Source organism: Gambusia affinis, linkage group LG06 (assembly GCF_019740435.1).
Source record: "Gambusia affinis linkage group LG06, SWU_Gaff_1.0, whole genome shotgun sequence".
Lineage (NCBI taxonomy): Eukaryota > Metazoa > Chordata > Actinopteri > Cyprinodontiformes > Poeciliidae > Gambusia > Gambusia affinis.
Window position 1 is genome coordinate 31,289,754 of NC_057873.1, and position 21,857 is coordinate 31,311,610.

General features: G+C 38.8%; 1 protein-coding gene across 2 annotated transcripts in view; it reads left to right on the forward strand.

Moving 5' to 3' along the window:
• Positions 1-21,857, forward strand: part of zbtb44 (zinc finger and BTB domain containing 44) — a 63,721-nt gene that overhangs the window by 30,886 nt on the left and 10,978 nt on the right. The window contains exons 2-5 of one of the 2 annotated variants that reach the window (XM_044119432.1): positions 14,823-15,921; positions 17,279-17,363; positions 18,555-18,706; positions 20,270-20,570. In XM_044119432.1, the coding sequence (XP_043975367.1) occupies positions 14,859-15,921; positions 17,279-17,363; positions 18,555-18,706; positions 20,270-20,570 (1,601 nt within the window). In that variant the 5' untranslated portion in view covers positions 14,823-14,858. The remainder of the gene's footprint in view (positions 1-14,822; positions 15,922-17,278; positions 17,364-18,554; positions 18,707-20,269; positions 20,571-21,857) is intronic. The other variant, XM_044119433.1, reaches the window with a different exon arrangement.

A 21,857-nucleotide genomic window follows, 5' to 3' on the forward strand; every position in this document is an offset into this window, starting at 1 on the left:
ATTACTCCATCTAAATTGGTTAATTTGTTCAAACTGTCATGAAATGAATCTGACGGTGGCAATGGAAGTGTTTGAAAATAATTTTAAAAAATTGGCCAGATTGTTATTTTTAATAAATTTATTAGACCTGTCATGGAATAGGCCAATTTGACCATCATCTTAGCATTTCAGTGACTTTTTCCACAAGGTGGTCATAATTTCCTTCACTCAGGGATGGGGTGATCTTAATACCTAAATATTTAAAACCTTCTCTAGTTGTTTTAAATGGGGTAACCACAATAGGACTTCTCCTTTCTTCTTCATTAAGAAACATTAACTCTGATTTAGAATTATTAATTTTATATCCTAAAAATACTCCAAATTATTTTATTAGATGTAATAAATTGGGAATACTGCTCTTCATATCATTTATGAAAAATATTATGTTGTCTGCAAACAAACAAATGAGCTGATCTCTTTCTCCAGAAAGACTCCAACAGCCATTGTCAGGGCTTCTGTTGCCAATACAAAACACAGTGTTAACAGGGACCCGGTCTGGTTGACCGTTGTAAATTAAAATGTTATTGGTTAAAATAGTAATAGTAATCATGTCCATTTTAGAAATGTTTATCCATGTTTCACTGTATTCTGTCGAAAGCTTGATATGCGTCCAATGACAGTGGTGGTGGAAATAAAAAAGATTTTCACCAGCCACTTTCTTTTTTTCTTTTTGATTACAAACTCCACAAGTGCAAGCAAATTTTATAAAATATATGACTTATTCTCAGCTCTATGAAAACCGATTTACTGACAAGAAGTTTACCACACATGAACTTATACAGAATAATTTAACATAAAGCATGGAGACCTTAATATAGGTTTAGTGCAGTGTTCACTAACAGGAAACTTTACCTACACATCTCTAACATTTTTGCAATCATTTCCTATGTATCCACAATATGGCTACAACTCACCCAAATAGCATTTAGTTAATTTGTGTCTAGTCATTTTTTAAACATTTTTAAATGCTATCAATAGCTGTTTTCTAACTGGGCCTGCTCACCAATAATTTATGCTGGAAATGTAAAACGGAACCAGGAACTTTTATACATGCGATATGGGAGTGTAAATGTATCTACCCATTTTGGAAAGATGTACTAAAACACATTGGAAAGTGGATATTTGTGGGGATACCCATGTCACCAAGACTTTGCTTATTGGGAGATCAAACAGTGATGCCTATGTCAAAACACCAAAGCACTGTGGTGCAGGTGGGGACGGTCACGGCTGCCAGAATAATCCTCAGACTATGGAAATCTTCAACCGAATATTAAAAACTGGTTGGAGTTGATGTTGGAAATAGTGTCATATGAACAAATGCTGGCTAAGTCAAATAATGACATGGAAAACTTTGCAAAGTCTTGGAACGGTTTTCTTCTCTGCAATACGGGGACAAGTAAATTCTTGTGATGAACTGCTGTTTCTGAAAGTATTGACGAGTGATTATTTGTTTACTATGGTTGTTTCATCGAAGATATTTGTATATGTCATTTTTTATTTATCCTTTTATCTATATTTTGTTGTGAAACTTTTATTGATTAGATATGCATTGACCTGGTGGTTTTGTTTTGGTTTTGTTTTGTTTTGTTCTGTTTTATTTGTGGTTTTATTTTTATTTTATTTTTTTTTTGGGGGGGGCGTGGGGGGTGGAGGTGGCGGGGTGGGGAGAGGTTGTATAGATGTATACCTTTAAAATAATAAAAACTTTAATCACACATTTTTCTGAATGGGCTTATGCGCTTTTTAAGCTTTTGTTGTAGTTTTTCTGACCTGCCCCGTCTCATAACCGCTTACTTTTCTCGGTTTCCAGTTAGCTGAAATGGCTCTATTTATAAACTTAGAGGGGAGGATGACTGAGGAATTTCATTGGATAAGCCCAATGTCCGTCAATGAAACAACCAATGGGCTTTCGAAGTTGCTAAAAATTATAATATTCTTTTTTTTTTTTTTTTGTTAAATTATGACAGCCTATAGCTGCCTCATACACAGTATTTGCTCCAGATGGTCACTACTCTTCTGGACAGAAGTTCAAACTCATGCAGTTTTTTTTTCTGTTCAAATTGTCAACAGTGGCGGGTGCATTGCTCCAATTTACACACCACTTCATACTTTTACCCACATTTGGCCAGTGGCGGATGCTAATTCCCCCCCTGTTCTGTACTATTATGTTTTTCATGTAATACATTAAGAACCCATCTTATATTATGGTAGCCTTATCTTGTTTTAACAAATCCTTGTTGATCATCTATTATCCAATTGGGCAAGTATTTATCTAATCTCTTAGGGAGTGTTTTACACAAAATCTTTGTAAAAAAATAAATAAACCTAAGAGGCACCCTTCTGTCAAAATTTAATCGGGGAGTGATTGATGAGTGATTTATGACCCTAATCATTAATTCTTCGTAATTTCCTGTGACCGGATACACCCCCCCTCCATCTGGTGACGGGATATACATTCCTTGGACATCTGTTATTCTGATCAATGCAGCACCTTGTTTTTGGTGAACTCCTTCTAACCTCCAAGTTTTAAGAATAATACAATTAAAGTATGAAAAACAATAAGTGTTAGATAATCAAGAATAATATACAATATAGTATATTTAAATAGAATGTTGTAGTTACCTCTGGTTTTTCTCACTAAGCCATTTGTGTTTATGCGTGTGTGTCCGGTTTTAAAACAGAATGTGGGACAGGACTCACTTATCAGAAAGACTCCCATGACCTTTAGGTCACCATACTTGGTATACAGGAAACTCTATGTCTCCAGAAAACTAATTTTCAGACTAATTAATGATTGGGTAGGTACAATGTGAAAAACCATGGGTCCATCCTGATGTATACCATCAGTCTGTATAAAAATAGTTAATACAATTCATATTATTTATTTAGATTTGATGATTTGATGTGTGCACTCGGATTTCTATCGATTTATTGAATGATGGTTTGTGTAAATATTTATCAAAATGAATGGCCATTCAGTTTTTTATTTGGTTTTTTGGCTTATGTTGCACTAATTTAAATGTATGCAGGATATTAACCAACAATTCAATCAGTGAATTTGTCTTTTTTTCTAAAATACTCCCTCTCACGGAGACTTACTTACATTTTCTGACAGCTAGCCCAACTTATAATAACATTGACCATGTTTGCTATTGGTACACTTTATCTAAAAAAATTAAATTAAACATACTCATTTCACAACCATGCTCCAAGAGTTGATCACAACATGGTTAATTGTTTTGTTACCGTTAAAATGATCTAAATCAAATCAAATCAAATTTTATTTGTATTGCACATTTCAGCAGCAAGGCATTTCAAAGTCCTTTGCATCATAACAAACACAATGCAACATAGAATCAACAATCAAAACACAACATTAAGTCAGGTTCCGTCAATAAATTTGTAACTGATTACATTTCAAATACAACTCTAAACAAGTGGGTTTTTAGCTGAGATTTAAAGGAAGTCGTGGGCGTGCTGTGGTGGCTTAGGGGATAGCGCGACCCACATTTGGAGGCCTTCAGTCCTCGACGCGGCGGTCACGGGTTTGATTCCCGGACCCAGCCGACGTTTGCCGCATGTCTTCCCCCCCTCTCCTTCTCTCTTTCCTGTAAGCCTACTTTCAAATAAGGGACACTAGAGCCCACAAAAAACCTCTGGGGGGAGGAAGAGATTTAAAGAAAGTCAGTGTTTCAGCTCTTTTACAGTTTTCTGGAAGTTTGATCCAGATTTGTGGTGCATAGATGCTGAATGCTGCTTCTCCTCGTTTGGTTCTGGTTCTGGGGATGCAGAGCAGAACCAGAACCGCTATACCTGCTCCCATGCGACAGTCTTCACTGATGCAGTGGGCCAAGGATTCATCGTGTGGACAGGAGAACAAATCTCTGGTGACATACTTCAATGTCCAGTTGATAGAGTTTCTCGGTTTTGCACATGTTGATACTTTCTTCAAGTGCGACTTGGAGAAAAATATAACCATAAAGTACTGAGTTGGTAACAGCGCTTACTACATCTATTCCAACACCAGGTTGTGTCACTCTGTGCCTCGAAGCACCACCAAGTTTAGCTGAATTTTCTTTTTTCAAAATTTGTCTGGGGGTTTTCAGTCCCAGTTTATAGTAAACTACAATAAGCTGGATTTTTTTGTTTTCCATCAAAATGGAACTTTTGTTCAGACTCTTGTTTAGTTTTCACAAAACAGTTATTGTAGCTAACCTCAGTAAATTTGGGAGTATTCCAGCTTCATATCATTCCTCATCCATGTTGAGAAGTGGTGGAATTAATTTATTTTCAACTGTTTCATAAAATTCTATTGGAAGTTCATCAGGACCTGGCGTTTTACCGCTATTCAAGCTGTCTATTGCTTGTTATTTATTTATATCTAGTCATTTTGAACTTGTCACTCTTATTTATATTTTACAAACTTTGTATTTATTACCTATGATGGAGTAGCTTTCAACAAATAAGCAATTTCCCCTTTGGGATCAAAAAAGTATATTCTATTCTATTCTATTTATGATGAAGGCATATGCTTTTTTCCTCTGCTCCCTCCCTGCCCTTGCCTGCCCTGCTTCCTCTGTTTTTGTGCTGTCTTTTTCTATATTTTTGGAGCCTTTCTTTGCTCCGAAAGAAAGGCTTTTCTTTTCTACAAATTGTAGATCCCACAATTTCTAGAATCTACAGTTTGTAGATGTGGTCAAACGGTCTTTCAATGCAATTGATGAAATTTTCTCGATGAGACGACTGGGCACAGGAGAGCCCTTTTGTCCTGCAGGGACACAGCTGGTGGGATTCACCCTGGATTTATTCTTGACAACAGAATTTCTATACCTGGGTTTTCAACAAATTTGAGACGGATTTGGCCGAACTAGCAAACGCTAGGACTGTTGGTGTAGATAGAGACACAAGTTGGATGTGAGTCTTGCTGAGACTTGCAGTTCAGCTGAGATCTCAAAAACTCACTAACAGAATGGAATTGATCTTGGAGAAGTTGCTAGTTTCGGGTCAGTGGAACAGCCATAGTAATTTGGGAATTGGGAACTGAGATGCATCGGAGAGACTTTAGGGAAGATTGAAATTTAGAATCTACCTGACCTAAGACATTCTGTATCTGAATTGCCTTTCCCCGTGTTGCCTTGGAAGGGCTGCATATTTCCAATCTCCTTGAAGATATGTAAACATAATGCTCCTTCCCACCTCCTGTTATCCATACATGTGTGGAGAACTCTAGTTCATTAGTCACTCTTTAGCTTCTATTTTAGAAACTGTAGAGTGCTCACTATTTGGATGCAGACAGACTACTATGATTGCAACTCAGAAAAGGAATTAGAACAAAGTTAGAATCCAGAAAATTTCTTCCAGAACAGGAACACTTAGTTTTTATTATTACTTAGAAACTGTGGAGTACTCACTTTTACAAATTTAGAGCAAACTTAGGAAGTCCAGAGGATACTTACTTACACTTATTTAGCAACCCACAACAGGGACTAGGACAAACGTAGAATCCAGAGAAACTACCTTAGCATCTACTTTTTAGACCTATTCTTCCAAACCAGAAAAGAAATTAGACCAGTGGATATTTATACTTATCTATCAACTATGAATAGGAGTATCTAGTTGACTTTGGATCAACATTATTAGCTTCTTCTTCTGCTCCTTCCTTTGGTTTGTTACTTTGTTTGTATTTCCTTTCAAATTCTGTAAACCACTTTGTATTGCCTTGTTGCTGAAAATGTGCTATATATATAAAATTAGCTTACCTTAACTTTTATGGAATTCTCTACAATTTTTGTTTATTTCTGAAGAATCTGTGGTTAAAATGTCTGATTTTGATTTTACACTGATCACACTGCAGCATAATCACTAATTACAATACTATTACACCAGCAGTCCTCCATGTGAGATAATAATTCCATGGAGATGAGAAAATAATCAATACGTACCATGGAAGAAATTACTTTAACATGAGTCTGGATGAGAAGAAATAAGAAATTTATTAAAACCTTTCAAGGTGACAACAGAAACACAGAGTCAAAGGAGTCTGTCAGTCTGCTCTGCCTAACAGTGGATCTGGCTTCCTTTTATATGGCTCTGGTCAGAGAAGAGAGACTTGATTGGTCTATATGTGTTAATCCCTGATTGTTATGTACCAGGAATTCTTTGGAGCCCAAAACAGATGGTCTTGCCATTTGTCTATTGTTAAGGATAGGGGGTTGTTCTTTCATGTAAAAGAGGGCAGATAAGTTCTACGTTGGGGAAGTAACACTTAGATTGTCTCCAAGATCAAGGATCTCTCCCCTGCTATTATATGATACTGCAGAGATCTATCTGAGAGCAGCTTGACCAATATCATAAGACTATGCAGATAACCTTAAGCAGAAGAGGGCTGTTGGTTTGTGATGAAAACTCAGACAGAGTCAGCAATTATAGAGCTCTAAGCCTTTGCTTTATGCAGTTCTTTGGACATTGCACTACAATTCACAGCCTGACAGGCATTCCAAATAACAGGAGGGAGCATCCTCTTCTGATCCAAACCACCTGGCTTTTAAAGCGTGGCCAGGGTTAATTTAAGGGCGGAGACAATCACATTTACAGGTAGAAGAAAGAAAAAAAAAAAGCATTTGTGCTAAACAATATTCCTAGACAAATATATACAGAATTATAACTAACAATTTCACAACAAAAACAAGCTGGGCTCAAACTAAATCCAAAAACCATCTCCCCTCCTTCTCAAACAATGGACCTTCCCAGTGAGGTTGATTGAAAACACCAGGCCCTTGTCAGCACTGCTCATGGACACGCTTCCATAGCAACACATGACCTCAAAGAGAAGAGAGGATGATTAAAACAAAATATTAAATAAAGCAAGACTATAGGAAGCACAAAAAACACCTGTTAGGGAGAGGGTAAATCCCTCACAAGGAGTGAGGAGCACCTTACAAAATTTTCCATTACATATGCAAGTGGGATTGGTGCGAACTTGAATGACATGAAAATTCCCTGTTACTTGGGTTCATTGTTCTCCATACTTCATTTATTCTTACATACTTTATATAGATAAGGAGTATTTTCCTGGTTTGTGTATGACTGGTGTCAATTTGAGTAGTTTTTTCCAGACTTGAGTCCAGGGTGCAATTCATGTCCCCTCCTATAATATAAAATTTTCAGGCTTTTTCGACCTCATAGTTTTAAATGGTATTGACTTGCATATAAAAATAATAACTCCTATGGCATTATTATAAAGGTAAAAGAAGAATGATACACCTGACCCTGCCTTCTTTTGGTTATCAGATTTATTTATGGTTCAATCAAATGAGATTCTTGTAGAAAAATTATTTTAGATTTCAAATATTTTAGTCTGTCTAATAGTTGTTTTAATTTAGTTAATTTCCTTATTCCCCTGATATTCCACCTTATAATTTTGATATTTAAAATAATTTCTTTGGTTGTCTTCTCCATATTGGATTATTTAATTTATTGTTTACTAAAGTAAAGTAAGTAAAGATAGTACTGAAAATGCAGGTTTACACATATATTCACATATCCATCCATACAAGATATGGAACTAGTCATGAACAACCCCCAACTGAACTTTTGCATTTCCTTGTCTGAAATGCCTCCCCGTTCCTTTGAACCAAATATCTGGAGGATGTTGATCCACACTACTGAGGAACAACTAGTGAAAGTGATCTCACCAAAACTCCACACAGTAGACAGTGCCTACTACCTATGAATATAAACTAATACAATCAGTCCTTTACAGACTGGCAATAACTTATGTAAGGCTTATTTAGACTTAGAATACGTGATCGCATAAAAGCAATCAGTTATGCTTATATAAACTGCATATTAACTCAAAACTTATCCTGCAAATGCTCCCAACGCCGATCAATTTTGATAGAGCAGGAATAGTCAGATAAAATATCTTAAAGGTTTACTTGTTTCTTAACCAGCTTGTCTTTCATGACTCATAAGCATCATAGGCATCTGCTGTGGTTTACTTTAGAAGATTCTTGTAAAATTTTTCAGCTTCTTGAGTTTTTGAGAGGAGATGGATCTTTCCATCGTGGAGGATCCGAAGTCTGCAGGGGTTATGTTGGAATCCGCGGAATGCGCCGATATCAACAAACAGCTTCACCACCAGGTGAAATCTGCGTCTGATCCATACCGTCTCTGCAGACAGATCCTGTGCAAACAGGATTTTGGCTCCATCTTGTATAAAATCTCTTTTCTTTGCCTCTCGGTACACAAATTCCTTTTCCGGGAACTGTAAGAAGTGAATCACAACTGATCTGTCTTGGTTTGGTTTCCTGGAGGCTGGCATGCGAAGTACTTGTTCCAGTGTGAATGACTTGTCTGCTGTTACAGGTCCAGCCACTTTGGTAGCATGTTGCTAATAAAGTCAAAAACTGGTTGTCTTCCCTTTGCCCCTTCTCGAATGCCAAAGACACACAGGTTCTTTTGCCTACGTCTTTTCCAGGTCATCTGTCTTGGCCTCAAGGAGTAGGATTCCTGTCTTAGCTGAAGTCAATGATGTTTCTGCTTTTTCGAGTGAGCTTTCTACTAATTTTACTTCACGTTTTTTTTGTGTGTGTCAAATTTTGCCTTTTCCATGAATCTTTTCTAGTTTTGATACTTCAAAATGCACATCAGAAAATGTTGATGGAAACATTTTCATATAAAAATTTTTATATGAAAAATTATGATGTCCAAAAATGGATTCTGTCTTTTTGCTGAGCATTTCTGACTATAAGAATATATATATTTTTTTCATTTCTACAGCATGGAACCAACAAAGTGGAAAACAAAATGTATTTATAGTCCTGTTTCTATTATCGCAAGTGATGAATGGCATCTGGGAAAAAAATCTGTTGTCACTTTTCTGTGTTTTTTTCCCCATCCAACACAGGGAGAGGGGGAACAAAGTAACTTTAGCTCAGAAATAAACATTTTCCTGTGTGTTGAATGAAAAAAAAAGACCCCAAATTTGCATGATTTTTCTCTCACTTGCCGTTCTGGGCTTTGGTATGGAAGTGTTTAACTGCCAGAGCTTGGAAATAAATTCAGGAGCGGCATCTCATTAAAATGAGAAAACTTTCTTGTTTTAACGAGATGCAAAACTCGTTAAAACAAGTTTCGTGTTTTAATGAGAAACGTTCCTGTTTTAACAAGATGAATTTTATATCTCATTATAAAGACAGAGTTTCTTGTTTTAACAAGGTAAAATCTCTGATATATTACGACTTGTTAAAAAGGTATAAATGGGCTTACTATGACTCCTCACTCAGTTTTCTCCAGATAACATCTAAAAATTTTGAAGTAGTGTTGTTTTCCTCTTACTATCGATCATATTTAAAAGAGAAGTTACTTTGAATTTTATGAACAGGGGCAACAAATATTTTCCATATTTGACCAGTATTTTTTTTTGACAGGCTATAATTGACTGGTGCACATGCGCAGACCTTATAGACTTTATGCAAAGACGCAACTAAAATCAATCACAAAAAAAATCCTTTCTGAGCATCATCCAGGGATGGAAATTAGCACCCGCCACTGGCCAAATCTGGGTAAAAGCATGGAGTGGCATGTACATTGGAGCAATGCACCCGCCACCTTGGCAGGATGACAATTTGAAAAGAAAAAAAAAAACAGTATTCAGTTTGACCTTCTGTCCAGGGTAAGACTGACCGTCTGGAGTATAGACTGATGCACACACTGTCCATATCTGGCGGCCTTGCGCTGTCATAATTTACCCAAAAAAAGTATGTGAAACCTATTTTTTATGCCCGCGACAGCCCAGTGGTTGATTTTATTGTTGGACATTGGGCTTATCCAATGAACTTCCTCCGTCCTCCTTGGCCCTCCCCTTCTCTCCGAGGTTATAAATAGAGCCAATTCAGCTAACCGGAGTCTGAGAAAAGTGAGCGGATACGAGACGGGGTTGGTCGGAAAAACTACAAGGAAAGCTAAATAGCGAAAGGCTCATTCAGACAAACTTGTCAAACTAATTGTTATGTTAATTACCACACAAACTTTGACCTGGAGAAGATTCAGGAGCGGAGAAGGAGAGGAAATTAGTGATTCTGGGGTGTTGTTGTCGTTGGAGGAGGAGGATGATGATGAGAAAGATGTGACCAGGGGCAGATTTAGAAGAGTTCAGATTAGCTCCTGCCCGAAAGATGAAGAAATGTTCATGATAAAGGAGCATTACATGCAGGCAGGAGGGCAGGTGTGTGTGCATGTGTTCGCATGTGTGTGTGTGAGTCCGGGTAGGGTAAGTCAACGCTAAGCTAGCAGGCAGTCAGAAAAACACTGAGAAAACACAGGAATGATGATGGCCTGTGGAATTAATGAGTTACGTTTTGAGATGTTTTTAGTAATAAGAATAATTGTGCATTTCAATAGAAAAGTAATAACAGGGAAAACAAATAGAACAGTTAGGAAAAAGCTATTAATACAGTTTAAAAATGTAAAAAAAAAAAAATCTGGACACATCTTAAATACATCTATGTGGTGAAGTCGTAGCCAAAATGTGGAAATGTTCAACATAGAAAATCATTGCAAGAATGTTAGGGATGTGTAGTGAAAGTTTCCTGTTAGGAATTACTGCAAGTGAACTTATTGCACTACACCTCTGTGAAGGTATTTAAGTTAAATTAGTTTGTATACGTACATATGTAGGATAAACATATGCTCCTTTTCCACCAGCCCAGCTCTGCTCAGCTCACTTTTACAAGCTTTTCCACCGGCTTTTTAGGGGGCTGGCTCCGAAGCAGCCTGCTTTTTAGGGCCCTGCTTTGGAGCAGGCTCATCCAGGCAGGCCCTGATTTGGTGGGTGATGCAAGCTTCCTTCCTGTTCACTGATTGGCCTTGAGCGTGGACAGACGGAGCAGCAAAGAGAAAAGGAAAAGGCACAATGTTTCAAACTCGCTGCAACACGGAAGTGATGGAAAGCTTCATTAGCCGCTTCGGAACCCAATGGTGAACACCGACTCCGATGCAGCCAACACCGCTGCTGCTCTCCAGCCTGGTGAGCAGTTTGTAGATATAGCTGCCTGCCTTTTACTGTATTTAAGGTTGTATACATACAAACATGGCAGACATTTGAAACACAAAGTCTGCTATGTTTTTATTGCTCAAGCAATAAAAACATAGCACATTTTCTGAAGATACTCAGTTGCACATTCCTCAGTTATAGATAATTGTCAATATTGTACAGCTTGTTGCCTCAATTGTTTATATTTTATCTTTGCTTGAATCTACGTACTTAGATTGTTTCTCATGTTGCTGTTGTTGCATCGGAGTTTCCCCCATTGTGAGATAATAAAGCATGTTATATGCTATTCTATTATTGTAAAATGGCTACATATCAATTCTAATTAAACGGTTATGAACTATTAATTGTAGAGGACATAAACAATAAACCTGAAGAAAATGATAGTGGTATTTTATCCATGGCTGTGTGTCTGCATAGATCTAAAACTTACAAGTAATTATGTTTTGTCTTTAATTTACACAACTATTCTGGGAATTAATAATTCTGTGTGTCTGAATGGTAAAAACAATGTTCGTATATATATATATATATATATATATATATATATATATATATATATATATATATATATATATATATATATATATGCAAATGGAGCAGTAATGCATATATATATATGCATTATTTAAAACATGTCTGTTTCAAATAATTCCTTCTGTGTATGTAGGCCTGTCACAATAGCAAATTTTGCTGAACGATTAATTGTCTCAAAAAACTATTGCGATAGACGATAATATTGTTTGAAGACCTTTGTTCACTGATTTAATGGAAATGACATAATAATGCATGTGATTTCCTGCCAAAGATAGATGCACTTTATTTTCAGAAGAACACTTAACACTGGAACTGATAAAATAAACAAAACAACCAAAAGCAAAAATGAAATGGATTCTCAGTCTCCATTAACAAAAATGTACCTGAATAAAAACACCAAAGTGTAAATAAATACTGCATTCAACCAAAAGAGTGCAGATTATGAAGTCTGTTTACCATATTGCCCTTCAGTAATTATTAGATTTAAATAGAGAAGATGGAACATCGACTACCTGATGCAATAGTTCACACTACATGTTAGTTCACACCTACATTTTCCCCTTAAGACAATCTTAGAACGCTGGTCGTTCTAAGATTGTCGCTTGTGATTTGGTAACCAATCATCCTGTAGTGTGTGGTGTGTTATGGTAGATCGTTGTGGCCCCTCCGATCTAAATCAGCGTTAACGCAGCCTGTTGAATGTGACAGGTAGCCAATCAGAAAGCATGGATTCTCCTCTTGCTTTCTGAGGGGAAATTACAGAGGGGAATCCCAAACAGCTGACACGGCCAACCCGAAGTCCAGCGGACATTGGAGATGATATGTGGAAACAACATTAATGTTTATATAACATTTCGTGTCTCGTGTCAAAGAATATAGAAATGACAAGGGGAGGAGTTGGAACCAAATTGCTATGCAGGTGAGGAACCCGCTAACTTTTCAGCTGTTCTTTGTTAAGGAGACATAAATATGTTCTAATGATTTTTATTCAGTCAGGACGTTACGCTGACACTAGAGCCACATGCACTGCAGGTAGATTGTAGTAAAGCACTGATTAATGCCTGGTTTTAAAATTAGTTAACTGAACTTGTAGCCATTATTTTGTGTCCATTGTTGGACACCACATGGCAGATCGAACCGTTATACCTAAGATTTCTGTCAGCTAATGTGTGATCTCTCAGGTTTTGAAAATGGGCCGACAATCGCCGACAGCTCTAAGATGGTGTAGTGTGAACTGGGCTTTACACTAAGGATATGAAGAAGGGAGGGTGAGTGGAGAGCAGTGGAGTTGAGCCTTTTTTCATTCACTGTCATCAACAGAAAGAGAAAAAGGCTGGAAGAGACGATAAAGGCGATAATTAAAATGACGTTGATAGTTTTAATTTATCGTACAATTAATTGATTTATTTATCGTGACAGGCCTATGTGTATGTAACTTCCACATTAGTAACTCTGTGTTATTTATCTACTATAAGCTATAGTAGAGGAACATGGCTGACATGATGGTGAACGATGAGGAAAACCATCAGAACAACCTTCAGGAGGAAACAGCTACCAGCACTGAGATGGCAGAGCTCCACTAAAGAAACTAAAGAAAAATAAATGCTGTTGTGCTCTCAATGAACAAAGTCTCTTTTTTTATACTCTCTCCACACGTTATTGTACATACTGTCGTTTACTCGACAGAGTAAAAATAATATTATATTATGTAAATATGTCATTGACACTTAACATTGTAGATTACCAATGAAGGTACCCAAAAGTGAATACATTATTCAGCAAACCAAACATTTTGACATAGTTATAAGGGTTGCTATTAACAAGGTCTCTGGACATCCTGAAGGTAAACACCGACTGGCAGTCAGGAAGACGGACACTGATGAGACATCCTACAACTCAGAGGCTGCAGGAAGAACCACATGATGGTCTGTGGCAGCAGTTCACCAACATCTGAAAACGCATTGGAATAAATTATGAATGAATTCTGACACATTAGGGTACAGGGTGTTGCAAAAGTTATTTGCAACACCCTCTGTTATTTGCATGTAAATTGTCAAAGTATTACAAGTTTTATAGTAGTTTAATACAAAAATCTTTGTTAGGTCTCCTGCACCGTCTGAGCCACCTGCTTTCCTCCTGCTGCAAGGCATACAGTCAGATCTCCACCCCCTTCTTGCAATACGCTATCCGTCCATCTGCCCCCCCCCAGCACTCAACGGTATGCTAGGCCCCCCGTCCCCTCCTTCACCCCATCTCTCCTTTGACCCCTCTCCTTGTTCGCCCCCCCTTCCTGTCTCTAATGGTACACTAACAACCCCCCAGCTCCACCCCCTTCCCGTCTCGAATGATTCGCTAGCCCCACCCTCAACCCCCCCATTTCCGCACCACCATTCCCTCTGCCCCCCATTCTCGCTCTTCGGTACGCTCTACTCACCTCGCTCTGACTGTAGCAGTGGACGACTAAAAGTTTCCGATATTCTCAAATCCAAAACTTGTCAGAGCTCTTATGGCCATAATCTTCCACTCCCATGAGTTGTGAAGTTCTGCTGAAGAAATAAATCCAGTTTTGACATGTTCTGACTACATGTCTCTCCGTGGCTCTCCGACGGTGATAAAAAGTCCTGTATACACCTATTCGCATGAGGGCGCACAGAGACTGACTTTAATGTAGCAAAGACGCACACATTACACGTGGTTATGCGTGGAGCTGATGGATTCATGTAAAAAAAAATTAAAAAAAACCTTATATCCTTATGACAGGACTGGCTACACATCAGTTGCTTTAGATTTTGTTTCTGAGTTGGCCAGTCAGAAATATTCCAGAAAGAATACAGGCATGTCAAAACGAGCTCAAATTGCTCTCTGGATGATATTGGCTTGGAACAAAACATTTCAGGACATTATTGGTCGACTGCGGTGTTAATCAAAAGGGGGGCTCTGGGCTGCCTAATAAAAGCATCATAATGGACACCAGAAGGGTTTAAACCCTTAAATCTCAGCTTCGATAAATACAATGGAAATACGGCACCCGGGTGTTCTGGTGCAGGTTTGAGGGTTACAAAGTGTGAAATTTGAGTTGGTGAAACCTTTCTACAAATACATTTGAATTCAGGATTAGTTTGAAATAAAGATGGATCCAGGACTCCTTGCATTTTGCGTTCTAAAGTGATTTTTTTTTGCTGTTTGGTTGCAGGACACATTTTCTTTATACAGTAAAGAGGACTCCACCATGGGGGTGAAAACCTTCACCCACAGCTCTACCTCCCACAGCCAGGAGATGCTTGACAAGCTGAATGCTTTGCGCAATGAGGGTCACCTCTGTGATGTCACCATCCGGGTCCAGGACAAGCTCTTCCTAGCACACAAGGTGGTCTTGGCATGCTGCAGTGAATTCTTTCGATCCAAGCTTGTGGGCCGGCCAGAAGACGAGGAAAAGTTTGTGTTGGACCTCCATCACGTGACAATTAGTGGCTTCGCTCCGCTTCTGGAATATGCCTACACCTCCACTCTTTCCATCAGCACAGAGAACATCATAGACGTCCTAGCAGCAGCCAGCTACATGCAGATGTTTGCCGTGGCAAGCACATGTTCCGAGTTCATGAAGTCCAGCATCCTGTGGAGCCCAACAAACAACAACAGCAGCAGCAACATGGCGGTGGATAAGGCGCACGAAGCACCTGAGAGCGCTTCGTCACACTGTGCCCTGACGCCACTGGATGGCAGTGTGTCCCCCGTGTCGTCCGACTGCAGCGTCATGGAGAGGAATGTTCCGATCTGCCGGGAATCCCGGAGAAAACGGAAAAATTTTGTCACAATGGCATCGCCGGAGAGCCCACTCAAATGCACTGCACAGATGGTCACCACCTCCCCTCAAATCCCCAACCCGTCATCCTCGTTTTCGGATGGCCCGGCCCAGGCGGTGGAGTCTTCCCTGGCCTTTCCCTGGACATTCCCCTTCGGCATCGACCGGAGGTTTCACTCGGACAAATCTAAGCGGCCGGAGAGCCCCCGCTGTTTGGAGGCAGGTGCCCCCGGGACCTCAGAGGGCGTGGTTGCCCGCCGGCTCAGCGACTTCCTGACATGCGAGAGCTCCAAGGTGGTGTCATCTCCGGTGGCTACAGAGGAGGAGGACGTGAGGGTGAAGGTAGAGCGACTCAGTGACGAGGAGGTTCAGGAGGCATCGTCCCAACCCGTCAGCGCCTCTCAGAGCTCCATGAGCGACCAGCAGACGGTGCCAGGGAGCGAGCAGGTCCAGGAAGAGCTTCTTATCAGTCCACAGTCCTCTTCTATAGGTGGGCTTCTAGTACCTAGAAACTCCTCCAAAAGAGTAGCATTTTGTAGTTAACTTTTTTGAGTTTTACATCATGTTATGTTATTCCATCATCAAAAACATACTTGGAGTGTTGCTTTGATTCTTTCATGCATGTTTGAGAAATCTTTTAGTCTCCTTAGCAACCATTCAGCTGTGTGAAACACCTGGGTCAATCTAGCTCCAACTTTAACACGCAGGTTCTCCTCTAAGTTGTGGTTTACAAGCTTCCTAGCATCTGCCTCACAGAGCACCCCTTCCCTGTTACACCCCCACTCAGCTCCTTCAGACTAGCCAGCAGCAATTAGCAAACACCTGGCAGTGTGTTACACTGCTCATTTGCTGAACTACTACTCTCAGCAACACTGGTAAAAATGTTGATAAAGAGTCAATGGAGGAGGCATGTTGTGATGCCTCTTCAGTTGTTTGTTGGACTCCAAATTTCTTTTTTTTCCCTGTTTTATTTTATTGATTTCAGAACTTCATGTAAACAAAATTACAAAAGCATCCCAAATCAACAGGGAGCATACATACATCCAGACTGAATACATAAAATACAGACAATCCCAAATTTGTTTTAAAGTAGTGTGTCACCAAACTTTCCAGGACAGCAGGTGTCCCACTAAAGCCTTAGGGACTAACAGAATAACTGTTTCAGCAAGGAATGTGGTATAAAATTGCTTTGTGGCTCTTTACAGTCACAAGGAGCTCAATTTGGCTCTTAAAGCTGCTGTATGTAACTTTCTCAAAACCGTGGACTTGGCCTGAAAATTTGAACAAGCCCCACCCTGTTGCTCTCTGCTGTGTCAAGCAGCCCTGCCTCCATAGCCCCTCCCTCACAGAGAAGACTAGCGTGCATGTGCAGGATAGTAAATAAGGCTCCACTACGGTTGATAAGGAGCTGTAGCATCGGTAGGTATCAATGTTATGTTTTACATTTTAAAAATAGTCAGTTCATGTTTGAACTGTCAAGCACAATGTAATAATGAGAACCAGAAGTTCCAACATGACCAAGATCCTAAACATGCATCTATTTGAGCCTTTTTGTGTAATTTTGACCCTGTGAATGATTACCCAATTAGAGTTATGACCTTTATTGAAGCTGTAGGTTTTTATCAATCCATTCTTGGGGGAAGAATAGTTTAGATGCAACATTTAAAACCCAAAATAAACATTCATGTTGATGATGAAGGTGTTGCATTGACTATGTCTGTCACTATTATAGTACATGCTGTATCCTGGGGGGCTTAAGTATTTATGTGAGTGTAAGACATTTTCATATAGTTTCATCATATAGTTTAGCCTCCATGAATCACTCTCTCTCCTCTTCCTCCTCACAGGATCAATGGATGAAGGTGTGTCAGAAAGCCTGCCTTCCATGCAGAGCACCTCTAACGCTGGAGGACACGCAGAGGATGATGAGAGGTACCTTTGTCAGAACTTGCCATGAACGTGTCATAAGTTATACACAACTAACAGACATGAAGCTCATCACGGCATGTCTGGATCACCTCTGTTTAGGTAATTCATCTGGACCTGATGTGATGCACCCAATCTAACTAGTGGGGTTTCTTTTTGTTCTTTTTCTTTTTTTTTTTTTCTTTGTCAAATCCGTAAGAGACTTGATTTATTTTATGAGAACAAACTTCCATTCAAGAGGATCATCTGAAAATATCAGAAATAAAACGACTTATTGTCATCCTCACCTATCACTTAGTCAAGGGATTTTGGAAAGGTGTGAACTTGTTGGAACTGAGGAAGAGTTAGAAGTGTGGACTCTACTTTTTCAAAATGATTACATATTTCCCCACACCTCACATACATCCACCTTAAGGTTTTAAGTGGTGCTGAAGGTTGTCAAATATATTTTAGCTTCTTGCTTTACCCTCTGGTTACTTTTTTAAATGCATAAAATGATATGTTGGTATATTTTGTTAGTGAAGTAATTGGCGGAATAATGCTTTGTTCCGTTGATCTCGGAAGTTGAAGCTGTCACATCCGAGTAGGTGGCGTTCCGCATTGCATAAGCAAAACTACCTTGGAATTTGTAGTTTGGACACTGTTGACTGTTCTAACAGAATGATTTGTAAAGAAGACTAACATTAAGCTCCATACATCAGTCTAATTGAAATTCAATCAGTTTCACAATAGTTACCAATTTTCTAAAAATCATGAACTGAAAATTTTTTGTGGTTTTCCCAGGATGTGAGTTTCTATGTTAAGTTGCAAAAATTTGGCGGTACATGAGCAGGCATCATAATTTGGAAATTACAATAATGTGAGACTAGCAGGCAGGTTCAGGGATGGCACAATTGATGCGCACACCCTTGTGCCCAGTTCAGTTTGTCAACTATAAACCAGCTAATAGTCTTTATCTGTCTTTATTGTCATTGTTACTGATGCATAACAAACCTATTTAAGAAAAAAATAAATAACGCTTAGTGTGGCGGACAAGTAAAGCCTGGTGACTCTCCAGGCTTATGGTACACTATTGGAAACCCTGAATATATCAAATATAGGATTTAAAGCCAAAACGTAACATGAAAGTGCATATAGGGAATGTTCCATGTATCCACCAAATCAAGATTGTCTCTGTGTTCTTTGTTTCTGTTTTAGGCTGGAAGGTATTCAGTATCCATACCACCTCTATATAAGCCCATCGGCTCGACCTGGCACCAATGGCCCAGACCGGCCTTTTCAATGCCCAACCTGTGGAGTCAGATTCACACGCATTCAAAACCTGAAACAGCATATGCTCATACACTCCGGTAGGTAGGACCGAGTCAAACAAAAGTATTGCAGTACTGATGTTTTGCACGTGAAATCAGGCTCTTCAGAAAACTCCCCACTCTGCCTTGATAGACGTCAAAGCACCTGTGTGAAGTTTTGTTTATGCCACTATCATTTTAAAGATATTAATACATGTTTTTACAGGTCCCCTCCAACCTTCTGCCAATCAAATAAAGTTGGTGTCAATCAAACTCCACTTCATTTGTGCAGCAAAGATTTTTGTTTGTGCTGCTTTGGCTTTGAGGATATTAATGAAAGTTTAGAAAAATATGAATTTATCAATGCTTATAATTCTTTTGTTCAAATTCATTATCAATTCAGAAAAAACGTTGAATTGATTAGATTGACTGTCGCACTGATGTGAGCAACTCCGATAGCGCAGTTCCTATGTCGGCTCATTATCATATATAAAACTGCTGGTCTTCATATCTGTGGTTAGCAAAAAACGATCGATGGGCCTTACATTGTACATATTGCCTCAGGCAGAAGATCACAAAAAAATCAGCTGTTCAGACACACTGAGCAATAACTCCATAAAATCTCTCATGCTGTAGTCCATACTACACCAGCAAATGGAATAGTGTCTCTAAAATTAAACCGCTGGTGATCCGGCTGTGCCAGATCACTTCAAAGTTTCTCTGATTTGTCCCTGTCATCACAAATCAAACATGAGGAAGAACCCCACTGAATCCGCAATGCCATGTATTTTATGTTGACATTTTTATGCCGGTGAGAAAAACCGTATAAACATACCTGCGCAGATGTTGCAGTTTATGACAGTTCAGACTCAGGTGTATTGGGTCTTTTCAGACCCATCGGTGGTTCCTTTCCACGGATGAAACGTAAAAAGCCTATAGGGTTGTCCTTGGTTGTATTTTGTGCAGTAAATCCTTCTCACTGACATCTAGTATCCAGCATTGATATTCCTTTGTGCTCCTTTGGGGTTTTGGAAATGGAATAAAAATAACTTCTGTCATGTGCTCCTGACCACCATATTCCGACATCCGTTGTGGCTCCCTTTTACACTAAATCCCAAAATTGGCAAGAAATTTCTTTACTACACTGTAAATTGTCTTGAAGCTTCAGTACACTGAAAGTTTTGACTCTATAATTTAGTTATTTTCTAAAAAAATTTTAATGTTTCTATTGTATAGTTTTTCTAGGGGTGCATGATATAATGACATATATATACCAACATCGATATTGGCCGAATTCCATATTGCTGGCATTTATTCCTGGGAGGAGGGAGGACATTGGTCATATGTTATTTGTTTTGTCATATGTCAGTGACAGTGAAGCAGCAAATTATTATGGGGAGTTCAAATGAAGTAGAGAGGTATTGGCGCTCTCAGCAGGCTGGTCGATTTTTATTTTCCAAGCATCAAAAGGGTAGTGAAATGTGTATGTGTATGTATGTGTGTGTATATATATATATGGGTGTGGGTGTGTGTAAACACACATTTCACAAACAAAAGAAATAGAAGAATATAGAAGAAATCTAAACTGAATTATGTTTTCCTTGTTTTGTCCTGTTCCTTCAGGCATTAAACCTTTCCAGTGTGATCGCTGTGGGAAAAAGTTCACACGGGCCTACTCCCTAAAGATGCATCGGCTGAAGCACGAAGGTAAACGCTGTTTCCGGTGCCAGATTTGTAGCGCCACATTCACGTCCTTCGGTGAATATAAGCACCACATGAGGGTCTCCCGACACATAATCCGCAAGCCGCGGATTTATGAGTGCAAAACATGCGGCGCCATGTTCACCAACTCTGGCAATTTAATTGTACACCTGAGGAGTCTGAACCATGAGGCATCCGAGCTAGCAAACTACTTCCAGAGCAGGTGAGGAGTTTGGGGGCGTTGGCCCTTCTCATTTACTCAGATCTCCCCTGGTTCAGAAAATAACTCCAGTTTTTACATGCTGATGTCTGAAGTTCATTGGATCGTTGTCCTCATTTGGTTATGTTTCTGAGATGATAAGTGATTTGAAGTTTTTGCTTTAACATGTGGAGGTTTAATGACTCATTCCAAATCAGGTTTCCATTTTAAGATGTTAAAACTTTCCATAACTTATTGGAGGCAGAATATTATTTACATCTGAAATTTATGCCACAAATGCTCCATACATGATGCAGTGTTATTTATAAGAAACACAAACCATTCTTCTGCAACTGGTAAGACCCACAGTCTGGATCATTCCCAGAAGATTTAGAATTTAAGGCTAAACTGCTGTTAAAGATTTTGACAACCAAGCGAAAGAATATTAAGGATCAACTATGCATCCATCTATGATTGAAACCAACATTTAAAAATTTCTGTGGATTATTAAAAGCGCTAAATGTATATGGAAAAAGAAATCAGTTAATTAATGTCCACAAACCCAAAGAAATTAAAAGGTAGGGCGACTCAGAGAGGAAAAAACTCCATGTATCAGATGTTTCTTTTTCTTTTTCATTTTGTTATGTTACACAAAATTCTGTGTAATGGTAGATTGAAATATTATCATACGTAATTGTCCAGTGGAGAAAAATTAACGTACATTTGCAATTTGGTTGTATTATTTTTTTGTAATTAAAATCTGGAATGTGTGGCATGGATTTATACTTAGTGCAATTAGCTTAGCTTTGATTTTACCATTAAAATCCAGTGCAACCACTTTCCTTTGTAAGTCACCTGGTTAGTAAACAGACTCCTAATTTGTTTCTTTTTACCTCAGTATAAATCCATCTGATCTGTGAAGCTTTGATAGAGAACAGTAGCGAGTATTGATGCACCAATATGAAAAATTGAGCCAATATCTATATCCAAAGTATTGCTGTTATGACCAATAATGATAATCCAACTTTATTTAGTTGGATTCTGACATGAAGTTCCATGCATTCAAGCTTTGCTTGCCAATTACATGTATCGCCAGTTATATCTGCCATCATTTGTATGTTTTCATTAACTAGAATGCTAATAGCTTAGCATTCTAGGAATTTGTTGCAAGAAAAAAAGGGAAGCTAATTCCTTCCTATTTTTAATTATGATTTCTATTGCAATACAGGGTTTCCCCTAGAAAACTTGCTATGCCCGGTGGTCGGGGCGCCAAGGCGGTCTACCGGCGGACGGTCCACCATGTTTTTGTAT